The sequence below is a fragment of the Telmatherina bonti genome, assembly GCF_933228915.1.
Source record: "Telmatherina bonti genome assembly, chromosome: 11".
Classification (NCBI taxonomy): domain Eukaryota; kingdom Metazoa; phylum Chordata; class Actinopteri; order Atheriniformes; family Telmatherinidae; genus Telmatherina; species Telmatherina bonti.
Window position 1 is genome coordinate 29,058,523 of NC_136629.1, and position 26,077 is coordinate 29,084,599.

The 26,077-nt window shown below is 38.1% G+C and overlaps 2 protein-coding genes across 4 annotated transcripts; both read right to left on the reverse strand.

The window, feature by feature from the left end:
* Nucleotides 1–15: 15 nt before the first annotated feature.
* On the reverse strand, nucleotides 16–21,062 carry slka (STE20-like kinase a). Of its 3 annotated transcripts, none has more exons than XM_079248903.1 (19): nucleotides 20,532–21,062; nucleotides 18,167–18,331; nucleotides 16,155–16,203; nucleotides 15,610–15,759; nucleotides 14,881–14,953; nucleotides 14,394–14,588; nucleotides 14,095–14,176; nucleotides 13,810–13,941; nucleotides 12,125–13,339; nucleotides 11,897–12,027; nucleotides 11,293–11,416; nucleotides 10,857–11,036; nucleotides 6,373–6,474; nucleotides 4,941–5,070; nucleotides 4,309–4,433; nucleotides 3,999–4,193; nucleotides 3,251–3,376; nucleotides 1,887–2,000; nucleotides 16–1,779 (listed from the first exon to the last, which is right to left on the reverse strand). In XM_079248903.1, exons 1-19 carry the CDS (start codon nucleotides 20,679–20,681, stop codon nucleotides 1,633–1,635), a joined length of 3,585 nt encoding a protein of 1,194 aa, XP_079105029.1. In that variant the 5' UTR covers nucleotides 20,682–21,062; the 3' UTR covers nucleotides 16–1,632. The 3 variants fall into 3 exon arrangements, with proteins under 3 accessions (XP_079105029.1, XP_079105030.1, XP_079105031.1); XM_079248904.1 differs by having other exon boundaries at nucleotides 18–1,779; nucleotides 6,373–6,444; XM_079248905.1 differs by lacking the exon at nucleotides 6,373–6,474 and having other exon boundaries at nucleotides 20–1,779.
* Nucleotides 21,063–24,294: 3,232 nt separating this feature from the next.
* Nucleotides 24,295–25,419, reverse strand: LOC306762367 (N-acetyllactosaminide beta-1,3-N-acetylglucosaminyltransferase 3-like; the record flags this gene model as incomplete). Its single annotated transcript, XM_079248810.1, has 1 exon — nucleotides 24,295–25,419. The coding sequence occupies one exon, from the start codon at nucleotides 25,417–25,419 to the stop codon at nucleotides 24,295–24,297; it is 1,125 nt and encodes a 374-aa protein (XP_079104936.1).
* Between the last annotated feature and the right edge of the window lie 658 nt (nucleotides 25,420–26,077).

The following is a 26,077-nucleotide window of genomic DNA, read 5'->3' on the forward strand; positions in this document are numbered from 1 at the left end:
AAACAGATTCACTCAATTTGTCAAATAAACAGCTGATATTTAATTTACATCAAAAAAAAAAAGTCCATTTATAAAGATGCATTTAATACGTTGACTCTGACATCAAAAATGCATATAGTAAGAATGTCCATTATCAGGGAATGACACATAAAAATGGTGTAATTTGTTGAAATTGAAAAATATATATGAAATCTATGGAATAAATGGTGTAATCCACATGACAAAATCTGATTACTCCCAATAAAAATCCAGCATTTATGACAAAATCCTATTCAAAATCAATGTCAACATACAGAAATCGTAAGATGCTTCGATGATGCAGTTGCAAAACAAACTAATCCAAGATTGTAAGATACAGTCAGGGTTTCTCCTCATGACATGCTGAAATTTATACTGCAACGGCACTGGATGTGAACTCCGCATGACGAGGAGCTGTAGCATGTCAGGAGAAAAGATTTAAAAAGGTAGGCGTGTTTGTAAAATACTAACGGCTTAATTGAAAATGTTAAAATGATAATAAAACAAAATAAAGATGCTGACACGGTCCAGTCAGTCTGGAGTTCAAATAGATCCTGGTGAGACAAAGTTTTCTACTGCATATTTTTTCTGCAGCTCATGTGGCAAAACAGTGCAAATCAATAAGCTTTACATTCCTTCATAATTCATCTGTCACAACAAATCATTCATCTGCAGGAGTCCTGCTCAAAATACCTTGGGATAAAGCGATTATGCTTACATACTAATACAATTCTCCAAGACGCAACAAGTAATTTCCATTTATATAAAACAGAGGGGTGTTTTACAGCTTTGAAATGACAGTATGTGCTAAATAGTTGTTCATTCCTCTCCAAGGTTGGTAAAATGCTTTTTGTAAGACAAGTACTTGGTTAAACTTCATATGTATGGAGAACACAACACAGTACATTCTACATTATTTGAATGCGTAGCCTTATGACACGGTTTTTGATTCCCATGACGGCATTAGACAGAGTGCACAGAAGACTACATAGCCTTTACAAAGTCTTACAACTACAGTCTGTTTTCTTCAGAACCATCTTCCTTCAGAAAAACCTTCATCACAAGCAGCTCATTTTCAGTGAAGGCTTTTTAACTGCCAGCTTATGTGGAAAAAAATCTCAAAATCTTGGGATCAGGAGCAGAAATGAGAAGCAGTGTAAGTGCAGAAGAGTTGAGGGTCTGTGTGAACTGCAAGTTGTAAAAAAAAAAACAAAAAACAGAGGAGCGCTTAAATGCTGCAAAAAAACCCCAAAACAAAACAAAAAAAACAAACATACCAGGCACTGGAAATAATTATACTGTAGCAGGCAGTGCTTATGTTAATCCAACAAGCATGACTGACCTAAGCGACTGACTGCTGAATTTTAAACTCTGAACATGCTCAAAAAAAGTGCATCTTAATTAGACAGTTCCCAATAAGCTTAGAAAACTTGATTAAGCAAGTTAACAATGTGTAGCCATGTCATGCTCACAAATGGTTGACTCAAAACAAAGCAAAGCAGACATTTTCATGACTACAAAAAAAGAAAAAGACGTTGCTCCCCCCCATGAAGAGTCAGTGAGAAAAGGACAAGTGTGACAAGAGTCTGTATTGCTGCACAGACACACATATGGCTATAAGCCAGAGTTGTGCAGGTTTGGTATGGGGTAAAACTTGGAAACTCGGCTTTGTGTTGTGGGATTAAGGCATTCGGATTCACCGCTCATCTTGAAGAAGACTTCCTGCTCCTGGAGCTTCCGTGTAAACTCATCTTCTAAAGCCTGCAGAGGGCAGCAGATGCAAGGAACCGAGTCAGACGCTGAAGATTTTCCAACAGCAGCTGAGAGAAATCACTTCTAATGTCAGAGTAAATGTAGAATAATGCTACCTTCTTCCTTGGCCTCAGCTTTTCTCTCCACTCCTTTATCTCTTGGCTGTGCTCCTCATCCAACTCCTTCAACTTTTGGGTCTCATGTTCGATTAAAAGGTGGCATTTCTCATTCTGAAAAAGAATTGGTGAGGATGAATCCTGCTCTCAGCTTTCTTTGTCTTCACTGAGATGCTGTAAAAGACAGTCGCTTTCATTTCTGTTGATTCTGAAATATTCTGTTTATCATCATCTTCATACTACACCTTGTTGCATTCACCTCAAATAAACTTTTAATAAGAAATAGAGAAAAAATCTATTGACAAATAAATATAGAAGAAAAATTATACTTAAGAATTGTTTTAGAAACTTGCTTTATCTTTGTTTTATGAAAACTACTCTGAAAATCTGATTTCTTTTCAGTATGGCATTTTAACGTTCATGACCGTCAGCTTTCACCTTTCAGCTAATCAGGTCTCTACAGTTTTTACACAAGAGGCTTCTACTAGCGTTAGATATTTAGCTCTGGAGCGGTGGCAATCCTCCCACCATACTGAAACAACCACTTTGTGGCAGCTGCTGTAAATACACAAAGTCTTCTTTATCCTTTAATGTTAAGCTTAACAAGGCTGCACATGTTAATGAGCAAGAAGGTCGTCTCACGTGTGTATACAGCTCAGACGCTGACTAAATAAGACTAAAAGGTTCCTTTGAATCATCTATGGCAAGCAGAATATAAACATCAGAAAAGGTCAAGGACATCAACAAAAAATAAGATTTTGTGTCACAACATTTACATTTCTTCATCTGAACATTACACACTAGTCTACATGCTTCATACAGCATCATTCATTTACTTTGTAATGTTCAGTTCACTTTTTAACGACACTGTCAAACTGATGATTTCACAGAGTAACAGTTGATGCTGATCTCTGCAACTCTTTACCGAGTAGCGCAGATCAGCATCAAGCAGCATCAAGCAGCATCAAAGTGGAGAACCCGTGTTAGCATTTGAAACAGCTATGAACTTTTTATTCTTCACACAGTTGTGTGTCTTTCTCTGAGACGCGTCCTTCAAACCAAAATGCTGCATGCCGTTTACGGTTTCCTGTCTTTCAAGCTCAGTCTTAAGCTAGCCGGGTTGCATGTACAGCCGTACTAAAGCTGAATGAAGAAAATATTCTAATTTCACATTTCCATCAGCAGGACCATGTAAAGCTGTCATTTGTCTTAAAACAAGTGATAAAATTATATTTTTATGAAAGCTGAACTTAACATTAGTGCTTCAAAAATTCCCATGTCTCATTGTATTTATAGATGTGATCATATAAAATCTGATCAACACCCAAAAAGATAGCAAGTGACTGGGAGTGTTTTAGCCCCACCTGCAGCTGCTGCAGCTCCCTGATGTTTGAGTCACACTGCAGCTGGAGATCTCTCATTTGGTTCTCATGTTTCTGGTGCTGATGAAGTCTCTCATTCTTCTGTCTCTTTTCCTCCTGTGCAGCAAACTGGACCACACAGTTGAAACACAACAAACATGTGAAAACAGCTTACAAAAAACATGACAGCAAGCAATGACATGAAGCCACTGGGTGTTTCAAACAAGAGATGTTTTATGAAAGGTGGTCTTGGAGTGCCATGCAGGGAACAAATGACAGACCTAACCAGGGACAGGCTGGTTTCAGTCATACTGACTGTGTGTGTTTGACTGAGGCCATTCTGTGAGTTTGCATGTTTTCCTCATGTATGCGTGGGTTCTCTCTGTGTACTCTGGCTTCCTCCGCCGATACAAACATATGCAAATTAGGTTAATTGGTCACTTTAAATTCTGCCTAGGAGTGAGTGTGAACATGAGTGGTAGTTTGTTTCTGTGTGTTGGCCCTGCAATGGACTGGTAGCCAGTCCATTGTGTACTCTGCCTCTTGCTTTATGATTGCTGGGACAGCTCCAGCTTCCCCTGAATCGGACTAAGAATATAATAAATAAAAAAACAAAAACAAAACAATGTTTGCACTGAACAGATCTTGGCCTGACTGCGCTGCTAAAAAATGTCATAAATGCTGAATTACTCATCCTTCAAGTGACAAGCAGAAATGATAAAACATCATCCTGAGTCCATAGTGTCTGCACCTGCTTTATCCGTTCTCTCTCCTGCTCTGGGGTGACAGTTGCCGTGGCAGTGATGCGGAGGCTCTTCTTGAACATGGCCATACGAGTCTTGGCATCACTGCGTTGGATCTTGGGCAGGCGAACTCTCTCTTGAGTCTGCTTGTTCTTGAGCTCTTCTATCAGACGCTGATTGTAACGCTGCATCTGCTCCATCTCCTACAAATATCACAGGTCCAGTTTTGCATGAAGCAGAGTTACTTGACACGATAATAGTTAGAATTTTTTCCCTATCAAAGAGCTGTAGAACACAAAAGAATAAAGCAACTCTTACTTTCTCGTGTCGCTTCAGCAGCTGGTGCCGCTGCATGAAGTACTGGTCTTTCAGCTGCTGCTTCAACAGTTGGTGCTTCTCCTGCAGGTGGCGTTCCTCCAGCTCCCACATGGCTGCTTCTCGAGCTACAAAATGCAAAATGCGATTGCTTAGTATAATCATCCCGCAAGGCTCTGCCTGAGATGCATAGCAAACATGTGCTAGCATGTTAGATGGTGAAGTGTATAGGGTGCTTATATGTATTTACACTCTTTGTGGGTAAAGAGAGCATCACTGACATACACTTCCTCGACTCACTGAAGAGTCAAAAGTGCAACTACCGTTTTTTTTTTCCCTCTGACATTTTAAACCATTGCAACAATGAAGTGACGGAAAAATTGCTCAGGATGCTGGAGCTGACTTATGCCTTTCTACTGGGTTTAATGAAAACAACAAGAAAAAACTAAACTATGAATATTTGTGAAACCCGTACATAAATAAGCAATAGCTACATACTTCCCTTAGCTTTACTTTTTAATTATAACCACCACAAAAAGCCTTTTAATATCATCTGTGACAGACTGGCTGTTTATGATTGTTTTCTACCATTAACCGGCCTTTGTTTCATTTGTCCCAGAGGTTCCTTCTCCTACCTCGCATTAACTGCTGTTTGTGGTTGAGGCAGTCTCGCTCAATGGTCGCAATCTCCACTTTATGCTGCTGAATTATTTTCTTCAGAGCTCCATCCAGTTCTTGCTGCTGCTTCTGTAGGAACTCCTGCTCCTGGGAGCCAGAGAGAAGTAGTACAGTAAGGAGCAGCCTGGTGAAGCATTAGAGATTGTGATAATAAGAAACAACTTTTATTCTTATTCAAATATCGTAAAGAGGGACAGCAAAGAAAGCACAATAAAATGCCACAGTACAAACGCTTTTCAAAAGTGCCTGAAATAAAATGATGTAACGTAGTCATCCACTCCAAACTCAATACAACATAGAAGCACTAAGATGTCACATAATCAGCTGGACTCAGCAGTGGAGACACTCAGATCATGGATGGCAACGATCCACAATGGAAGTGAAGAAAGATGGAAAAGTTTAAAAAGGACTCTTACTTATGTGAGACAGACATATACTGACAATCTTATAATGTTTAGCCAACACGCATCACAAACCACTAAGAGGGGTGCAAAGACTGAACCTGAAATACAAACAATCTATCTTATCGCAGAACGAAAAAAAACTTTATAAAGAATTAAATGTGTCATTAATGATCACACCTGCAAAACCATTTCTCCCCAAAAGACAAAAATCTTTGGAGAATTGTTATACCTCATCTCACCTCACACTTTTCCCCCCTCCCAAATATCTAAATAAAAAAGCTGTAACATTTTACAGTGCATGCCTATTGTTTTAATGTTTCCGCCTAAATTATAGGTCGGACTTTTATGAGCTCTGAAAAGGTATAACCGAGTTAATAATTACACACTGAAGCTTAATCACATGAAGCAAAAAATGAAGAACTGTAATGATCAGGATGAGTCAGCAATTACCATCATTGGCTTTTCTGCTGTACTCTATACTCCCAATAAAGCCCTGTTTTACATTCAAACATTTTCTTTCAAACTTTAGAGTCCAAAATTAAGACGGTTTAGAGTGTTAAGCCATAATAAATCTATACATAACACAAGTGAAACTCTATTCTGTATAAAACTGGACCATAAGTGCAAACACAGATCTAGATGGTAAGGTGGAATCAACAACTGCATCACCGCTGTACATCCCAAACTCAGTCCTGTAATATATAATATATAAATATAATAATATATTTACCATAGAAAATACACAAACTAGATGGAGGAAAAGTACTGAGCAGGAGAGGAAGAAAGAACCACTCCACAAGTACAATGATAACACTCAAAATAATAGGGAAAAAATAAAAAGCCCAACGCTGCCCATGCTTACATGTGTAGTTCTTAAAGTAAAAGTGAACAATCACAAACGATCCTGTCACTTAACTTCACACACATCTAAGTATGGGCCAGGGATGCCAAGAAACGGGGTGGGTGGAGGAGGGGGGGAACTTACATCCTGCATCTGAGCGTTGAAGAGTGCACATGAGGATAACTGAAAAGACTGTATCATAACCTGGGCCACTGCCTGCGGAGGAGAGCACACAGCGCACTCACCCTGATAAGGGACAGACAGCACATGGCAGGCTGAGGATCACTCGCACACCCACTAAAAACAACACACACCAGCACTCACACCGATTTCTCCTCAGATATCCAGGAGATAGGCTTTACACTTTGGGAATGTCAGTGAGTTTACAGCACACAGCAGAGTTCTGGCTAAATGTTAAGGAGGGGAGGGGGGCAGCATTCAATTAGTTATATTAATGCTTAAAAGCAGCTCATGGTTCCAGCATTTTACTTGAATCCAGTATGTAAAAGAGCATGCTACTGGCTCATTGACCGTTAAGAATATAAAGAGGTTTGTTTACAGCATGATGCATGTCTTTTTCTTCAAAGCAAAGAAAGAAAAACGAGATGTTGTGGAGATGCTTACTGTGGAAACAAAAGTCACGTTTTCTCCCTAGCGTAGAGTGCTCTCACTGAGACTACATGGTCTGATTTCCTTTTCGAAGAGTCTCATGACATTAAAAGACAGAATGATGCAAATTGTGAATGGGGGAGCAGTACTCATGCTACAGACTTTTCTTTTTTTAAAAGTTATTTGCTATCATGGAAGACTTAAAAAAATCACAAACACTAAAATCTATGCTTAAAGAGGCTACATTCTGAGATTAATGCCCTAAAATCTAAGCACAAGCCTACAATGTGTCTGGGAAATACGCTAATTTAAGCAGTTGCACATCCCGTTTACAAAAGGGATACAAGAAACAATGTGTGACAAGGTAAAATAATTCCATTTAAAAAATATCAAGACATTAAGAAAAACCTTGTTGTTAGTTGTGCTGCACTGACTCAAGACATTCATGAATTTGTTAACTTTTTCATGCATTGATTAATAGAAAATAATTCAATATTTTTTTAATACAGTATTTTTACATTTTTACTTCTACAGACATATGCATTTTTTTGTTTATTAGTGATATTAAGAATTTATCATGATTTATTTTAATGTATTCTATAAAATATATATATAAAATATAATATATAATGATATTTTTATTATGTAAATCTTCTATAAAAATAGCTGTATATTTTTTCCCCCTATTTATTGCAAAGGCAAACTTGCGTAATTACAATATGCTCAATTATATCATATATTTATTTATTCTCCAGTGAGTGGAAACATATTGGATGACTCATTAACATCCACTGAAGTGGTTCATTTACAAAAATACCATCCTTATTCATGAATATGCAAGAAAAAAAGCTTGTAAATAGGTATCCATTGTAGGGCCACTATGCATAAAAGGGTTAACAAGAAGAAATATGTTTGAGTCAATGGCACAATTCTGTGAGTCCAGTTTGGCTAGAAAGGTGCTCCGTTCATTGTTGTGCGTCTTTCCCTACACCTAAAGAGTAATGGAAAGTAATAGCAATAGTAACAGTAATAATAATAGATTGCTAAAGCACTATTTTTCATAAATTCTTAGAGGACTGAGAAAATAAACATAAATCAGAAGGTGGCGGATAGAAAGAAATGAAGACAGATTATATTATCCAAGCTAATGAGAGAGGGGAAATGTAAATGGACAGAAAGAAAGTCATCTCGAGACTTTCACAGAGTTAGAAACAGTTGACGCTTTACCTCTGCAGTCTTGAGGAGCGACAGGTCCTCCTTTAATCGTTTCATGAGCTCTTTTCTCATGTGTTTGGGTGACTGTCCAACTTCCTGTTTGGCCTACAGTTTGTGAGTATGCAGAAGCTGGTTGATGCTGTACATTCTGAAAATCTAACAAAGCTGGGCAACAACAATGGGAGACATGCACGGTCCATGTTGAGAGGAGGGATAGCATCCAGCCACCACCAGATTTAAAATGAGCATGCTAGATTTCCACAGCTTGCTTCTGCTGTTCCTCTGAACAAATCTTATTTTTTTTAGAGCGCCGGTTTAAACTGCATGGGTTAGATTCATGTCAAAAAGAAGGATTCGACTGGTGCATGGCAAAAGATGTTAGTCTCGATGACAGCTCTACCTTCACCCCTTTGCATTTGATTAATCACCACAATCATGAACATTGATTTTGACTGTTGATATTAACAGCAGAGTAAAGGAGGTGGAATGGTTTGGTAAATATCCAGGACTTGGATACTGTTGCAGCGTCCAAGTTCTGATTACATAATTAAATATAAATCTGACTTAACAGGTAACAAAAATCTTCTTTTGAGGAATGCTTTTTTTTTTTTTTTTTTTAAATAACTAAGAATGGAAACCTAAATTTGTCGAAAATTATTACGTGGATATTGGTTTCCAAACATAATGAGTGTATTTTTACATAATACAGATGTATGTCTGAATATTAATCAGTAATTATCAAACACTTATTAATTTGTTGTTCTTGGCTGCTTCATTCCATATCAGATACTCTGCTGCAGGATATGTATTATTCGACCCAAAGACATCCACCCAGAAAAATCATTCAAAGTTGGCCATATTATGACCAAAGTCACCTCAAACATTCATACGAGAAGTACAGTTAGTTCAATCAACAATTTCAATACATTTTCAATAACAAGTACAATGTGTAACAGACACAAAATAAAAATACACACGTAAATTTAGTAAGCAAGTAAAATACATAAATTTCTCCACATAAAGAACATCTAAAAATATAGCCAAGGGCTAAATGTTGTCTTTTACAACTAAACTAGGTAAAGAAATGGCCTAGAGATAATAAAAAAAAAAAAAAAAAAGGAGATAGCACGCCAACAGCTGCAAAGTAATCAATGCAACAATGTGCAAGAGAAGCCAGTCAGCTCATCTGCCTTAAGAAACAGCTTCATTCAGCAGCACTTGAACTACAAGCACACTAAAAGCACCCAGCAAGGCATTTAAAAGTTGCTAAAGAGCAAAGAAAGAGGCAAAGACTTAAAGATTGAAATAGAGCATAAAAATACACCAAGCCTAATTTACAACTATTAAGCTCTGCCTGACACCGAACTTTTAAGTCAGAGTGAAGCAAATTGAGATATCGCCATGAAACAAGTTGTGTGTGTGAGACAGAAGTCGCTTAAAACATAATTAAAGTCCAAAAACTGTGTTTGGTTGACTTGTTGAGTTGTGGTGCTTTTCAACAGCTTTCAGATCAGGACTTTTAAGGCAGGTGTAAAATAAATCCATGAATTTGTTGACTGATGTGTAAAACAAGTGACCCCCATCCCTTAACACTAGAACTTTTAAAGAGTAGATCTACAAAAATGCATTAAAAGTTGACTAGTCACTACTTAGCTAACTGTTTGCTCATCATTTTGGAAATTTGCCTTCCCTTGATGCCAATAGCAAAAAGAAAAACTGGATTCATTTTGAGAAGAGTGAAATACTGTGACACAACTACAGGCCTGACAACGTTTGAACAGAGCCAAAAAACTCAGATGTTGAGGGCAGCACAGAACCACGGTTTAAGAAGTAACCATGGTGAGAGGATGAATGCTCTGTTGATCAATTCTGTGCAGAGCTGCTGCATTAAGAAATCTCACAAAAGCTGCTTTTATGTGCTTCATTATTCACCTGGTAGTTTTACAATCTTTTACTGAGACAGCTGGGATCAGAAAACACAGTACAAATATCTATATACATCCATATATCTTTATTTAAATATCTATATAATTAATATAGATATCTAAATCTCTATCTATCTATCTTTATATATATATATATATATGTGTATATATATATATATATATATATATATGTATATATACATACCCACTATGAAAATGCAAGTATCATAATTGAATGTGTCTGAAACATTTAGTATCTTTAGCTGTGTTTGAGGTTTTACATCATATGATAAATGTTGCCGTGTTGCTAGTGTTTGTTGTGGACTGATCTGAGATTGGTAAGGGTGTTGGATGGACACACCCACAGCATCTGATAACAGACCACACTGCTCGTTTTCTGTGAATTCTACGCCTAATTTAATTTACTAGATAAATGTTTGACTGAGTTGACAACATATTTGTCTGTGATGTGGCAAAAACAGAATATTGAGTTATTTCTGCTTTACTCAGACTTTAAATAGTTCTCTAAAAATAACAAATAGACTTTGGTAGCGAAGAATTCCTCAGGAGGGAACCAGAAGCCTTAGGGCGGATAAATTATAGATACCACAACATGTAGCAAGCAGCATTGAGGAGAAACAGAGTATAGTATAGCTTTCTTGTTGCCATCGTTTGCACACATACTGTATGAGACAGAGCAGCAGGGCAAAGCACTCCCACAGTATTAGTATGAAACAACAAAGTAAGCTACTGATTAAGATGTTAAACACATCCACTGTTAAACGGCTTTCATGTGACATGCAAATGTTCTCAATGACAACAGATCAATCAGTCCAAGTGAAGGCATGTCCATTAAGCGACAATCATGCAGGACTATACCTCTTTCTTCCGATTCTTCAGCATGTTTTGGAACTTTGAGAGCTCCTTGTCCTGATCCCCTTTGATGCGTTTAGCTTCATCTCGGAGTCGACTAGTGTGGTCCTGTTCTAGTCGCTCGATGGTCTGTTTCTGCTTCTTCTCAAGATTTTCCACTTCTTGGTCATATTGACGTTTCTTTGACTGAATAATCAAGAGACAAGTGTTTCACTGCATCATAAAATACACTTTTCTTCACTCTTTTATTGTATGGAAAAATGTTATATATAAAAGTATTGCTGCATGTTTCACGTTCTAATGAAATTTTTAAATCATCTTTGAGAAGAAGTCCTGGTAGTTTATTTTCAAGGAGCTGGTTAGATATAAAAACAAACAAACCAAAGACAAAGCCCCCACCCACCCCATACACACCTCAGCAGTAAAGAACAAAGTAACTCACAGTAGTTTCCTGTTCAAAGCGCCGGTAGATCTGCTCTTTCTGCTGCTGCAGCTTGTTGCTCAGCTGCTGCTGCGCCCTCTGCTCCTCTTTTTGAAGAAGTCGCAGCTCTCTCAACTCTTGTCGCCTGAAAAACCACAACAATTGTGTCAGGACGACTCAAATGGAACACTTTATTCACAATGTGAACTAATTCAGAAGTGAATTCATGTTCATATGTAGGAAGTAATTCATTCTCACATTAGCATGTCATTACTATTAAAAAATGCATTTTATTTCTCTGCTTTGATTAGTCTTCATCTTGTAGAATTACTGGGTTTTAAACGGACACATTTGCCCTGTATGACAAGGCCATGAAACGAAAAGCAAACGTTCAAACAACACTTGTGCAAACAGTCAGGGCAGCATGTCTCATGTCTTTAAAAGACAAAAATGGAGATGACAGTAACACAAAGCAGCACTAATCGTAGCAGATAACCCATCTGGCATTTGTAAAAAGCTGTGGGAGATATGAAATTAACAAGAACTATTTAAGGCAAGCGTGTTAACTAGGTCACATCCCATATTTAGACCAACAGTATGTCAAGCAGATTGGATGCAGGCGTACCTCAGGAACCTCATCTCCTCATTCTTGGTGTCGTTATCTGTTACTATCTTCGATGTCGTCACGCTGACCTCCACACCATCTACCATAAACTTGCGTGTCTTTTTCAGAGTCTTCTTTTGACGTTTTGACTCCTGCCAAAATGCACAAGATGGTTTAGAAACTGAAATGATCAGTTTATCATTGGTAAGTTAAACACTGAGGCCCTGACTGAGGTACAGACTCCCTTACCTGCACAGACACAGAGCCCCCATCTTTGCTTTTGGACAGGAAGCTGGAGATGGACAGATTGAGGTCGAGGCTGTTGCTGTCAGCGGCAGAGCTGCTCCCCGAGTCAGAGTCTTTCTCCACATCGGACTTGATCACAGTGGGGCTTCCATGCTCTATTTTGGTTTCTGAATCTGTTTCACTCTCCTGAACAGAGATGGCATCTTGGGAAGTGCTCTCCTCTGCGTGGGCTGCTTTTTCCTCTTCTGTCTTTACAGAGATATCTTTAGATGCATCTTTTTGCTCCAAATCATCAGAGCCATCTTTGACTTCTTCATTAACTCCATTGGATTCAGTTGATGCTTCTTCTTGCAGCTCAGTCTTCTCTCCGGACTGATTCTCTTGTTCGGGCTGCTCTGGCTTCTCAGGGGCCTCGTCTTTTGGCTTCTCCTCTGACTCACTTTCTATGGTGTTGCTTTCTAACACAACCTCAGTGGTAGGCTCCCCCAAACTTGACTTTGTTTCTGTGTCCCTATTTATATTTGTGTCTGGTACATCAGGCTCTAATTTCTTAGCATCTACAGTTTCGTCGTGGTTATTACCCATGTCTTCTAATCTGTTATCTGGTTCTTTGTTTTCTTCATCTACTTGTGTCACTTCTTTTGATGTGGAATCTACATTTACTTGTGTATCTTCAGGTTTTTCTTGTGATTGTATAGATTCTTCTGCAGAAGCTTGCCCTTCATCATCATCTTTCACATGCACTGGTTCTTCATTTATTACTGGATTAGCCTCATCTCCCATTTTCTTTTCCTCTGTCTCCTCTTCCTCTTCTTTTTCGTGACCATCTTTATTGAGTTCTTGGTAATCCACAGTATCTACACGTTCATCTGGCTCTGACACTACTGTCTCACCAGGAACTTCTTCAGTTTGCTCCTCCTTTGGATTAGCCTGGGGAATATCATCTATGTTAAAGTCCTTGTTGGTTTCTATTGTTCCTGAGGTCACACCTTCATTACCCGCATCAGACACCTCCAAGAGTTTCTCCTCCTCAGTCTTATCTACTTCACTTGGTCCAAGTCCTTCATCAGAAAGCTCATCACTGATTTGGTCCTCAACAGGCTTGGCTTCCATCTTTTCTGTAACAGACTCAAGAGTGGAGGAAGTTGGCGGCACTTTGTCATCCTCTGAGCTAGCCACGCTCACATCTGATGGAGCACGTTTGTGATTGGGAACCGCCTGAATCAAAATCCAAGAAAAACAAAAATAAACACAACATGTTATCATAAGTTTAAAAAAAAAAAAGAAAAGAAAAAAAAGGTCATAATGTTGCCCTAATTTTATTACATCCTCATCCTAATCTTTACTCATAAAAGGAGTAGTGTCTAAGATTTAGTTACGCTGAACAACCAAGCAGCTCAGAACAATGAAAAGGCAACAGGTCCTCAGTACAGCCTGTGTCTGGCTTGTTGTTTCAGGCCCACAGCAGCAACATATTGAGGGAAGAAGACCCACAGCTCCAGTAGACATTACTGGCTCATTCTTCGGCAACAAAGATACAATAATTTTCATTTTAACATTTTTTAAAAACTAATGAAAACATTGTTAGAAATATTACTAACACCACTAAATGCCACACACCGGCACTGTATTAGAAAATATGATAAAAACTAAGAGACTTCTTTACGCATAAGAATTAAACTACTCACCACAGGTGTATCAGGCTCTTCCTCTTCCTCTTCCTCTTTGCTATCCTCAAGCTCTTCTGTGACTTCAGCTTTGGCCTCAGCTATGAGCTCTCGGAGAGGTTTGCTATCAGTTACACTGGTGACAAAAGGATGCTACATACACAGAAAGGGCGATATCAGCAAAACATAGGAATGTTTTATGTAGCAAATTTAACAAGAAGCAAAACAGAGAAAACTTAATTTGTCTACGGGGAAGTATGTATAGGTGGTTTTGTATTGTTTAATAGTACTATAATGTAAGCTCACCTGTAGAAGCTGTGCTGCACTCCACCTGTTGTCCACATTCTTATCAAGGGCTCTCCGCAGGAAATCACTGAATTCTGGTGACCTTTCAGAAACAAAGAATTGTTTTGTCGATTATTAAACAGAGGATGAGTACGTGGGCCCTGATTTCTAGAATGAAAATAAAAATAAAGACATTCTTTCTAGTGCAGCCACTGAGAATTCCTCATGCTCTGCCACAACAAACACTTAACATAACCTCATCTTCAACCTGTAAGCATCCCAGTGCTGCCTCACCAGTTATCACTAGAACACTATCTTACCAGCGAGAGGGATTCATGAGAGTGGGTGGCTCGGACTTGGCTATTTTCAGTAGCACCCTCATGGGATTCATCTCGTGATTAGGTGGTTCAATCTGTGCCAGCTCTATGAGAGTTACTCCGAGGGACCAGATGTCGGCCTTGTAGTCGTACGGACGATCTTTGGAGGTTTCGCACATCACCACCTCAGGTGCCATCCTGCAAAATGTTTTCAGACAGTGGATTTATGATGTGCATTTTAGAATAAAGCCTCTCTTTCTCAGGCCTCAATTTCCTAACTTTTGTAAAAGGGAAAAAAAAACCAAAAAAAACCCAAGGAAGTTGAAAACAGAAAGCTTATTTAGTATTAAAAACTGAGGTGATCCAATATTCTTGCGTGTCTAAATTGCTGAATGAAAAATTTTACATGTTTACAATAAACAGTACTGCAGGAGATGCTAAAACAATTATCAGATAGAAGGGCTTCTTATATTTAGGCTGTGTGACTCACCAATACGGAGTGCCTATGAAAGAATCTCTTCTCTGTATTGTCGCAGTATTTTTAGCAGACACCCCAAAGTCAGCTGAAAGAAGAAGTGAATGATGATTCTTTTCTTTACAGAATCAAGCTAATCTTTAAATTGGCACTGGGTTATACAGCATATCATATCTATCTACATAATATAATATACACACACACACACACATATATATATCTCATTACAATAGCAACCAAATTATTGGTCCTTTTTATATCTTTCACATATGAGCACCAATAGTGAAAAGTAAAGCCATTTTCCCTTTTTCTGAAGATCTAAAAGGTCATCACCAGCTGGCGTATTTGTTACCTGTGCAACGGGTGCTGTCTTTTCTTGCAGCTCTTAAAACTATCTACACTTAGAGAAAGATCTATCATCAAGCCCCTGGTGACAGGCTTGATGATTATTGTTTGCCAGGCTCTGCCATGGCCCTCTGCCTACAGAACATGAATCATCAGGGAGCCAGCAGGTATAGATGCTACAGCAAAAACATCATTACTTGACTTGTGGGAAATTATGTAACCAATTCAAAGCATCAACAACTCCTAATGCACTGCCTAGAATGCTTTTTTTTCCTATCTTTATGAACTTTGTGCTCCATAAATGACTCATTACTGTCTCACCATCATCAATGCTTTGCATCTGCAAAATCAACTTGTTTTTATAACTTGGGTTTGACTGCTAATAGATGAGGTTTTTACCTAATTTCACTTCTCCATCCAAGGAGAGCAGAATGTTCCCAGCTTTCAAGTCTCTGTGGATAACCTTGTTTTCATGGAGGTAAATCAAGGCCTCCAAAGTCTGCTTGCACACCACCCGGATCTGGGGCTCAGTCAGGGGTCTCTCCAGTTCTGTTGATAAACAACCACAAAGTAAACTGAGACTGGGCCATCTGGACAGATTAACATCAGATGTGATCCTTTAATGGTAACCAATAGCAACTGCAGGACACACTCCACTCTTACATCATGCATGACTACAAATCGTGTTGAGTAGAACACAGAGAACAATGCATTTACATAGAGAAAAGTGAGGCCATAGAAGCGGACTCGCCACTCCTTGAAAGCTGAGCTACAATAATTACAGACTTGGGAAGGTCTCTCAAACTACTGAGAGGGGGAAAAAAAATCCCACAGTGGAGGGTTTTGGATGGAATAAAAAAAAATATGTTGGCACTCAAGGATGGAACAAAGAAAGCCCCAGAACTTTACAGTTTTCCATTTCATTCAGTGAATGAGGGACTTACCCAGCATGATGGCATCGACCGCACCACCGGCACAGAACTCGATCAGGATCTGGGAAAGACAACAACCAGAACAATAAGTAACATGGCAAAATAATGAAGTGAGGCATCACTTTAATTGTCAGAGCTAATAATTTATTTAATTTAACTACTTGCATTATCTATAGCAGGTAAGCAGACAGAGCTTTTATTGGAAAGACATAAGCAACCGTATTTAATGTTATTGATCCTGCATTTGAAGACATCAGGGAGTCAATCGATCAGACACTTGAGAGCCATACTGAGCTTTGTCCAAATATGCATTTCCTGTTTTTAATTCTAGGAAATTTTATCATTTCAGGTGCTGTTTGAAACACTGGAAAAAGGTTCTTGTTCGATCCCAAGACTTAGATGAGGACCCTATGAAAGCTGCTATTGTGAAATATCCAAATAAAAAAGAAAATGTTTCTTTCTTTCTTTCTTTCAGACTGCAGTAGAATTAGAAGATAGAGTTGCATTCTTTACGTCTTGGATTGAGTGCTGTCAAACAGTGACTTTATCAACTCATACATTATACAGTAAATGCTATGTATATAAATAAAGCTCTATATTTGTATGAAATGAATGAACATATGCTCTATGAGTCATTCCCTCACATTAATACACCAAACAAGATAAAGTCTACATAGTTTACCAACTCCCATTAATTGTTCTGAAAGTATGATTTGATTACATGATCTGCTACACAGTAGCGTTGCTTTTAATGGAGCACACAAATTCTGACATGTTAGGAACAAATACTTCTAATAATACAAGGACTACTATATAACATATTCACAAAAAAAAACATTTGAGTGGACAACAAGAATGGAAGATGCATGACATCATTTTTCAAAGTGTAAAATGGGACAGGATTTAGCTACAGAAATAAAAGCTTACTTAGTTTACATGACTACCAATGGATTTTTATTGGCTTTGTTAGCATGTTTTTTGGAAACTTGTTGTATCAGATTATCTAAAAATCAATCATAGATACAGTATAGCACCACCCTCTATTCAAAGACTGAGACAAAGAGAAGCAGAGTGGTTATTCCTGTTCTACATTACAGCTTTAAACAACTATCTAACTAGACAATCTCAATTACAGTTTTCTTTTTCCAGATTCTGACAACTCAGCAGAATTTAAAACTTGTTGCAAAGATGCACAAAAACAGTTGCCTTGGTAACAACATATTTTCCAATACAGAAAAATGAATAAAATGCACATTAACTGAAGGTGATGCATATGGACAAAGGGCCAAGGTACAACAAGCATGGAGCTCTGAATTATTTACAGACACTTTCTCCAGCCATTAAAACCACTCCATTATCTTCCTACAGTTGTGGCCAGTCCACAAGGGGTGGTCACATGACACCACCTGCCAGGGCCTAATCGCTCTGGGGCCTCTTAGTGCACACAATCTGAGCTCCACTGACCATGTCTGTAGATAGCTGGATAAGTAAGCAGAGATGGAAGTGGGATAAGAGAATTACTTTTTTTTTTTTTTAATTGGTCATTATAAAGAAACCTTTTCACTACTTATGGGTTATATGGAGGTAAAAATAAGGTCTAAACGAGGACTATTGAGCTGAAGGTTTCAAAAGTTCCCTTACAGACATTTGCAGAAACAGACCACTATACCCACAAGTAAAATGCAATTATATGATTTGTGCAATCACATTATTAATAACGATGCATAATTTACAAATGTTCAAGAAATATTGCTTAACTTGAACTCCCAGCCATTTGCAAGCATTGCTGGCATTTTGCAATCTAGTTTAAACTTCTTTAAAATAAAACGAGCAAATATGCTAAAAACAAAATACATTACTACAACTATCCTGCATGAATTCAATGAGAAACACCTTAACATGACAGTTTTTGCTGAATTTGTGCCTCCAGTGCTGTTGTTTAACTGCCTCTTTGTCTCATTGCCTTAAAGAAAAATCAATGGTCATGCATGAGGAAGGAAGGAACTAATCTCCAGCTTATTTACCCAAAGTTTGCCTTCAAAATAGAAAGCATCCAGCAGTTTGACAATGTGATGATGGTTGCAGGAGGCAAGAATGTCGATCTCGACCATGTAGTCTTCCAGTTCATCTTCTGTCTTTGTGTCAATAACCTTTGCAGCTGCGAGGGTCCCATTCTGCTTATTCTGGGCCTAAAGGCAAGAAAAACAAAATGGCACAATATGGACATGGGGATGAGCTGGATATGTCAATAAATTTCTGATACTGTTCATGGCAACGACTGTGGTTTACTTTCCTCAAGACCTACAGACAGTTGTATTTTTATACGACATTTTTAAGACTTGAGAAATTAACAATCTCTTTAAAAGGACTGAAATCTACAGATACTCCTTCACTTGTGCTCAAAGAGTGTGAAGAAATGTTTCCTTGTTAAATGAGCAGCTTTTCACACCATTTCAATGCCACATAATACCATTTTTTAATTTGAATTTTTCGTATCCCCAAAAACTTCCTTTCAGACTTAGAGCAATAGCGAAAATGACCATTTTATTTCAGGGCTTGCTGTGGACTTAATGTTTATGGATACAGACACAATGTCAGGGAGTTAAGGAAAAAGAAACACGAGGGAGTGTTAACACTGAATGCTGTGTCAGACCCTATATATACACACTGACCTGACACACTCCCTGACTTTCCCTTTGTGTTGGCTGATGTCCCTGTGACAGACCATTCCTGACACAAGCGGTACGCAGATTTTATGTTAGTTTCATGATGCCATGACGTGTCTGGTCTTTGTTCAATAAGAACCAAACATTTGAAATCTGAAATTTTAAGAGACTTTGTGTGACCTTCTTAGCATCAGAACATATAAAAAGGACATTTAACCATTTGCTTTTGAGATAACCAAGATTACCAAGCAGCACATTGCTACTAATTTAGTGCATCCAAATATAAATAAAAAGGACCACTGACAGATCTCTCATCACTATCTGTGGACAACTCAATTCTCATAGTACGGCATGAATACATGAATACAAGTACAAGTATGTGAACTGTACAAGTGTGTAAACAGAACTTTTAAGTAGTTTGTTTTAGGTCCTAAAAATGATCCATCTCTTCACTGTTCGAGGTATAATAAAACCTGTGCTCATGAATGTCTTGAGCTAAGAACTCTTTTCTCTCTCTATGTTTCACTTAAACAGCTGATTCACACTTTACAACCACGCCTAGAGGAAGCAGCCATCATAAGCCTGTGAAATACCTGTATTAATAGCACTATGTGTGGACAGTAATGTAACTTAATGAAGGTGAATTCTCTCCATCCTTCTACACGTAAGAACAGGAGACAGAATAATGATAAGTGTAGCATGTATTTGTAAACTTTAAAGCTTTAGCTGAGCAAACAATAAAATCCTCTTGTTATTCCTTACAGTTAGATCACCAGCTAACAAGACATGGAAGCAAATGAAAGCCAGTAAATGCTTTTACAAGGATCATTTAATGTATTATTTAACCACTGGATTCCAGGAAGAAAGAAATATTCCACATAAAATAATGGCTGTTTCATGTGAGTTACAACACAAGACATGAAAACATGGAGCTTCATGTAAATACTCACAGAAAATAATTAGCCATACTATTAAAACACTGTTGTGTCTTTTGTGTATTTATCTGGCAGTTAATCTAAAGTGGTCATTTAAACGTGAACTTAACAAAAAGATAACTTTTAAACGACTAAAAGACTTTACAGTACCATTAAAATAAAAGATCTAAATGCTTGTAAAACAAATATAAAAGCTCACACACCTGTCACAGGACACAACATCAACAAACTACTTCCTAAACAAAGTCTATGGCCATTTTTACAGGCTACTACCTCTATAAACACCTGTTCTATGTCTTTTTAGCTACCCTGCGTCCTGTGAAATTCAGGAGCCTCTTTTAACTCCACGTTTGGACATTTTTGAGGCCATGTTTATTCTGTGACTACGAACCACACCTTTAATAGTTTAATAAAAAAGTGTGACAATTTAGCATGACAAAGTCGTGTGTTTCAAGTCGACCATTGTAAGCAAGAAAGTGTGTTTTAAAGCTCAAAAATGAGAAACGCCCCTAACACTTCCTGCGTTAGTTACAGCTAACCCCTGGCCGTGTTTCTTCAACAGGAATATACTCGAAGTCAACAGCAAAGTGTCGCAGCATTCATGTGAAGGTAAATCTAAGTTGCTGGTGTTTGATAGGGACCGTGGCCTGTAGAGGGACCGTACCGTCCCTGCTGTCACATTATCCTTACATCTTATGACCTCCAAGCAACACAATGGACGCGAGTGTTTTGCAAATAAAATGGGTTAGAAAACTGGAGGGCGGATATAGAGTAACATATTAACTTACCTTGTACACTTTACCAAAAGCTCCATCTCCCAGCTCCCCAACAATTTCCCAAATGTCCTCTGGGTTGACATCTCTGTGTACATGCTCATACTGCTTCTTCTTTTTGTCAGGCCCCAACTTGAATATCTTCCGAAAATTGAAGAAAGACATCTCTTTTCTCAAGGTGTACTACCGTGCCCTGGATGCGGTGCCTTCAGTTGTTTCCGCCAAGAAAATGTAGCGGTTCTTCCCGATGCGGAGATGAAATTGCTATCGGAGTAAGACCAAAAATGATCGCTGATAGGCCGGTGATGTAGCCATTCAGCTGTAATAATGTCAATTATAACTTCCCTCACCGACACTTATTCAGAATCACATCATAGCTAGCGACCACAGGACGGAGGAGGAGATGAGCTGTTCGCACAGGCGTTTCCGTTTTATACTAACCCAAATTATTACAAACTAAAAATATTGACTACATAATCAGTCTTGAGGTCGCATTTTCATCGTCTAGCGTTAAGGAAGAAAAAAAGGACAGCCAACAGACCTCATGTTTCGGTAGGCTGACCACACAGAAGTTAGCGGATCATCATCAAGTTAGCATGCACTTTCATACACACTTCCGTAGAAAAATGCTAAATAAAATTTAAAAAAACATAAATGAGTCAAAAACACTACAATTAAAACTTTTGTCCACTTTTTTAAAATTACTATTAAACATGCACTATGATTAATTTAAAAGAGAATAACAGCAGTGTATATCTAGTTGTTAAAGGTAATTTGCCAACATTACAAATTCAGAAACAAGCGCAAGGACGCCATTATTTTGAAAAAATAAATGGGTTTGTTTCCGCTTTCAGTAGCTATTTTGTAAAATTGACACAGTTTGTCGGTGCGGCGTCTGTTTCCTGGATCTCCTCCTCGGCAGGATGTGCTCTTGCACAGCTCAGCGTCTCAGCAGCACCGGGCTCAGCCCCATCGTTTCTACCGCGCATGTTGCAAATGTTACTGTCGTCACGAAGAGGAGAAAATGGATGTCCCCCCCGCACATTTAGTGAATTAGGTATAAATGATCATTTCGACTCATTCATTTATAGTTTAAAGCACCCAGCGGACGCAGTTTTGTGTTTTAAGTTTCGCTTATCTTGATATTTGGATATTTAAAACAAAACTATCAAAGTCTCCAAATAAATAAATTAAACTGAGTACAATAGTAACATTCCATGTAATGCTAAATAGCTGCTTACATTTGTAAGTAATTTTTGATAATGTGCATGTCCTCTAGATATGTACAGTTTGAAAAAAGCAGAAAACACCCTTTACATGATACTCCAGGTTAATTTGACTCTTATTTTCTCAAAAATGTACTTCATTATTTTGATATGTTCATACTTCCTCTCCATTCTGCAGATGGTGTCATTGTAGCCCAGTTTCTTCTCAATGACAGTTATTCATTACAGTATCCATTTACTGAGAATATTGTAACATGCCCTTGAAACGTTAGACATTATTGAATGTTCCGCTTCCAAAACCAGTTAATCCACTTAACAGTCTGGAATGGATTGCAGTGGTTTGCATATAAAACATACAACTAACTGGCCTCTAAAATTGCTTAAATATGTCTTGATATTCTTTTTATTCTTTTTATGATTTTTAAGTGTGCTATTGAGTGTGCTATTGTGTGACACACACACACACACACACACACACACACACACACACACACACACACACACACCTTGTTACATCAGTATTCTCACTACTGTTATGACCTGTTTGGACCCACGCATTAAATACTGTATAATAACATCATGTCTACTTTTATTAGTGGTTATACGAGTTTTTAATCTCAATTTGAGCACGTATGTTGGTACAAGAAACCAAGCGCCCCCTCCCACCCCGCCCAATTTTTTTTTCTTTTCCTACAGTAGTCCTAGGAGAAGCGAGAGAGTAATTTTACCGTTATTATTTTGTTCACTGTTTTGGTGGAGCATAGCGCCGCCTAGTGGGAAAAGTAGCTGAGTTTTACTGTCTTTAGTGCCACTACTACACATTCTCCACTAGAGGGCAGCAAAGTCGTTTATAAATGATTGGTTAAATTTGCGCATGACCCTTTCAGAGAAGCCCTGAAGCATGAGTTTTGTGTCATGTGCCTGTTTGGTAGACAACAACATGTTTACTTGTAGATTATGGGAAAAGACTGAAGACAGCATTAGCGTTTTCATCTGCATCCACACTGAGTTCATTATCTAAAGAATTACTCCCAAATATTGTGACCTCGTTGGTTCAGTGAAGTGTGTCCAGCTAGAAGGACCGCCCCGTGAAGACTGACTGGCCCTCTGCTGTGTTGCAGCGGTGCAGCCCATCTTCAGGGAGGAAAAGTCTGTTAAAACTCCAGTTTTATTACGTTGTCATGTTTTACGAGGGGCTCAGGAGTTCCGAGGCCATTTGACAGCACCAATTCATGGATGCACGTAATCCCCGAGAAGGAAACAGTCTTTCTTTGTCTTTTTCCTTTCTTTCTCCCCTTAAGTTTGTTTTTGTGTCCGCACAAGTCAAGGCTTTTGTCTTTTTGTTGCTCAGGGTTACATGTGTAAATATTTTCTTTTGAGTCATTTGTTTCAAATTGAATTCAGTCTGTAAAGATGCAGTTTCGCACTGTCCTTGATGTTAATGTTGTGGACGTGCAGAAGAGAAGGAATCCCTCCAAACACTATGTAAGTTCTTTTCATTTTCTTTCTCTTCGCCTATCCTTCACCAACAGCTGATTAGATTTGCCATAAAAATGTGTCCAAAGCATGAATCCTAAATGGATTTGACGACTTGTTTGTTAATTGTAGTTTTAAATGAGTTCATTTGGTTTTTCGTAAAACCAATTAAAATGGCAAGTTTTAACAAAAAGCGCAATTTTTTTTTATTATTCTTTTCTTTTCTTTTTTAAAAAAAATTATTTATTTATTTTTTTTATAAAACATACATTTGGAAATTTATCAGCTGCAACACCAAATACTGGGAGGTCAAGTAACATTTTTATTAACACGTAGAAAACAATGAGCCAGTTAGTAAGATATAGTAAAATGTTAAAATAAATATATTTATTTGATGAACTCATTCTTAAAAATACAAATCTCCCCTCAGTATTAGCTGTATGTTGCTTTTTGAACCAATCACAAAACTTGTCATCAAATTTCACAGGTTGACCATAACCACAGGATTCCCCAGTTAAGTAAAAACCAGTATGTTTTGAAATCACTTTAAAAAGGAACAAAAAAAAAGTCACAGTAAATTTGTGGAACCTGTCAGCCTGCTCAGGTGCAGGACATTAATGTTTGTAAGAACAATCATAATTGAGTAAGCTGTTGTCCAAAAGTGTGTGACTAATGCAGCAGGCTGCATGTCTGGTTAGTGAAATGATTACATTCTATACCACACCAAGACCCTATTTTTTTTTTCTTTTACATTTGAAACACACAAAACACAAAATACAATACATTAAAAGCAACAATAAGATGTAAGAACAACTTAAATTCCCTAAAACACATGGAAAAATATGTACACTTATTTGCTGAAAAAAAAAAAGGCCAAAAACAAAATAAAACAAAAGATGCAGTTTATGCTGAACATGTGGGACTGTCAGCTTATCAGCATATCAGAGGCTACATGCATTTGTAACAGACTGCACTGACTTGACCATGCAGTATTTCCAAAGTTAGATATATTTTGCTGTGCTACTGTAGCTAGAAACCCAATGTCGCTGAGTGACAAAAAAGACTTTCTATTCCCTTTAAATTGTGACTTTACATTTTTGTAGATTTGGATGATGTAATTCTTGCCATGTAACAAATAAATAAACTGGAGGGACTTTATGAACCACAAGCTGGTCTCTAAGGAAACATGGGTCAAATTTCACATTTGCGTTGTCAGGAATGCTAAACTCTAGAGTTTTAAAACCAGCATGAGGTGTCAGTGTAAGGTTCGCTGATTCCAAACACATGGCCATGTAAACATCATCAATAGGAAGAAGGGGAATGGTCTTGGAAACAGTGTAGATGGCTAAGCATGTGTATTTAGATAGAAGGTAGCCTCCACCACCACAGTATGGGGGGTATGAGTCTGACTCATGCACCTGAACTGGGATGAAATACTTGCTATTTGGATTTCTAATGGGTCTTGCATACTTGATCACCTGACCAGTAAAGAGGTGCTTGCTTCCAGTGTTGTCTCCGAGGCTCTGAAGATACTCAACCATGTTGTCTGTGTGGGCAAAGACGTCATCATCCCCATTAAATATGAAACTGGCGTGCTGACAGCGTCTGTCCATCCACTCCAGGAAGAGAATCTGCTTCAAAGTTAGGTTAAAAAAGGATTCATTGAAGTCCCATTGGAGGATGTCATGATATTCTTCATGCTCCAGTGCGAGGACCCTGTTCATTTTTTCTTTTTCAAAACCAGTACCAATGGTTCCTGAGATGAAGATCCTTCGAATCCACACCCCATTGTGTAACCTCTCTTTAGCCCAGGTTTTGCGCAGTACCTCTCTGTGTTTGTAGTTGTGGGCGGGGCTTTTAATGACGAGCAACAGGAAGACATCTGCAGGGTGATCACCTCCTCCACATTTGTCAGGAACATCCAGTATCATGGGGAAATGACGACAGTGACGATAGTAAAGGAAATCTTGAATCTCACGAGAAAGCCAGTTAAAGCCCGTGACGTTGGCGGCAGCCATGTTTTGTTGACATTGCGGTGGTGAGGATTTCTGATATGAGAAGCTGCCATGTTTTACTGTCATTGCTTTTCTTTCGAGATGCTTTTGTTGGTCGTGGGAAGATTGTTGGTCAGTCGTGGCCTTCATTCTCCTGGTATAAAGAAGGAGCAAGGCTCCCAGAAGCAAGACAGCGATGTAGCTCATGGTGGAAAATCTGCAGTGGAGGAATGGAAGCATTTTCATTTCTAATTATTCAAGCAATAAGAATCAAGGAATCAAACATTTGATTTTGGTCTGTAGTTATTGACGGTTATGTTGATTTGCCAAACTGTACGAAAACAAACAAGCAGAAAATGAAACAAACCAAAACAAAAAAATGTTGTTGAGAACATTTTAAGCAAGGAATTATTGCAGTAATGAGTTATTCTTGTTATATTCTACTTCTCATTTACCAGATGATCACACGTAAAACCACCAGCTGAACACAGTTTAGTAGAAGTATTATGCTAATCAGGAAGAGCAACATTTTTGAGGTTTGTATTTTTCAAGGGTGAAACAAAACAACACAACACTGATTCCAAGTAGAACCAAACCAAAAAACAGTTCAAAAGCTGTAGTTTTATAATACATATTTAACAATACTGTGCGAATTTATTTTACTACTCTTAGTTTTAATCTTAACAGCCAGACCTTGCTGGACGATGATAACGTTAAAGGGGTGCTATTATGGTATTTCAAGTTTTCTGAGCTTTCTACAGTGTTACAGTGTTGAATCCTCATCAGACATGTGAACGGCACCGTTTTTTATCACCTAAATCCATGTTTGAGTTTGAGTTCCAGCACTCTCTCCGTTCGGTTTCCA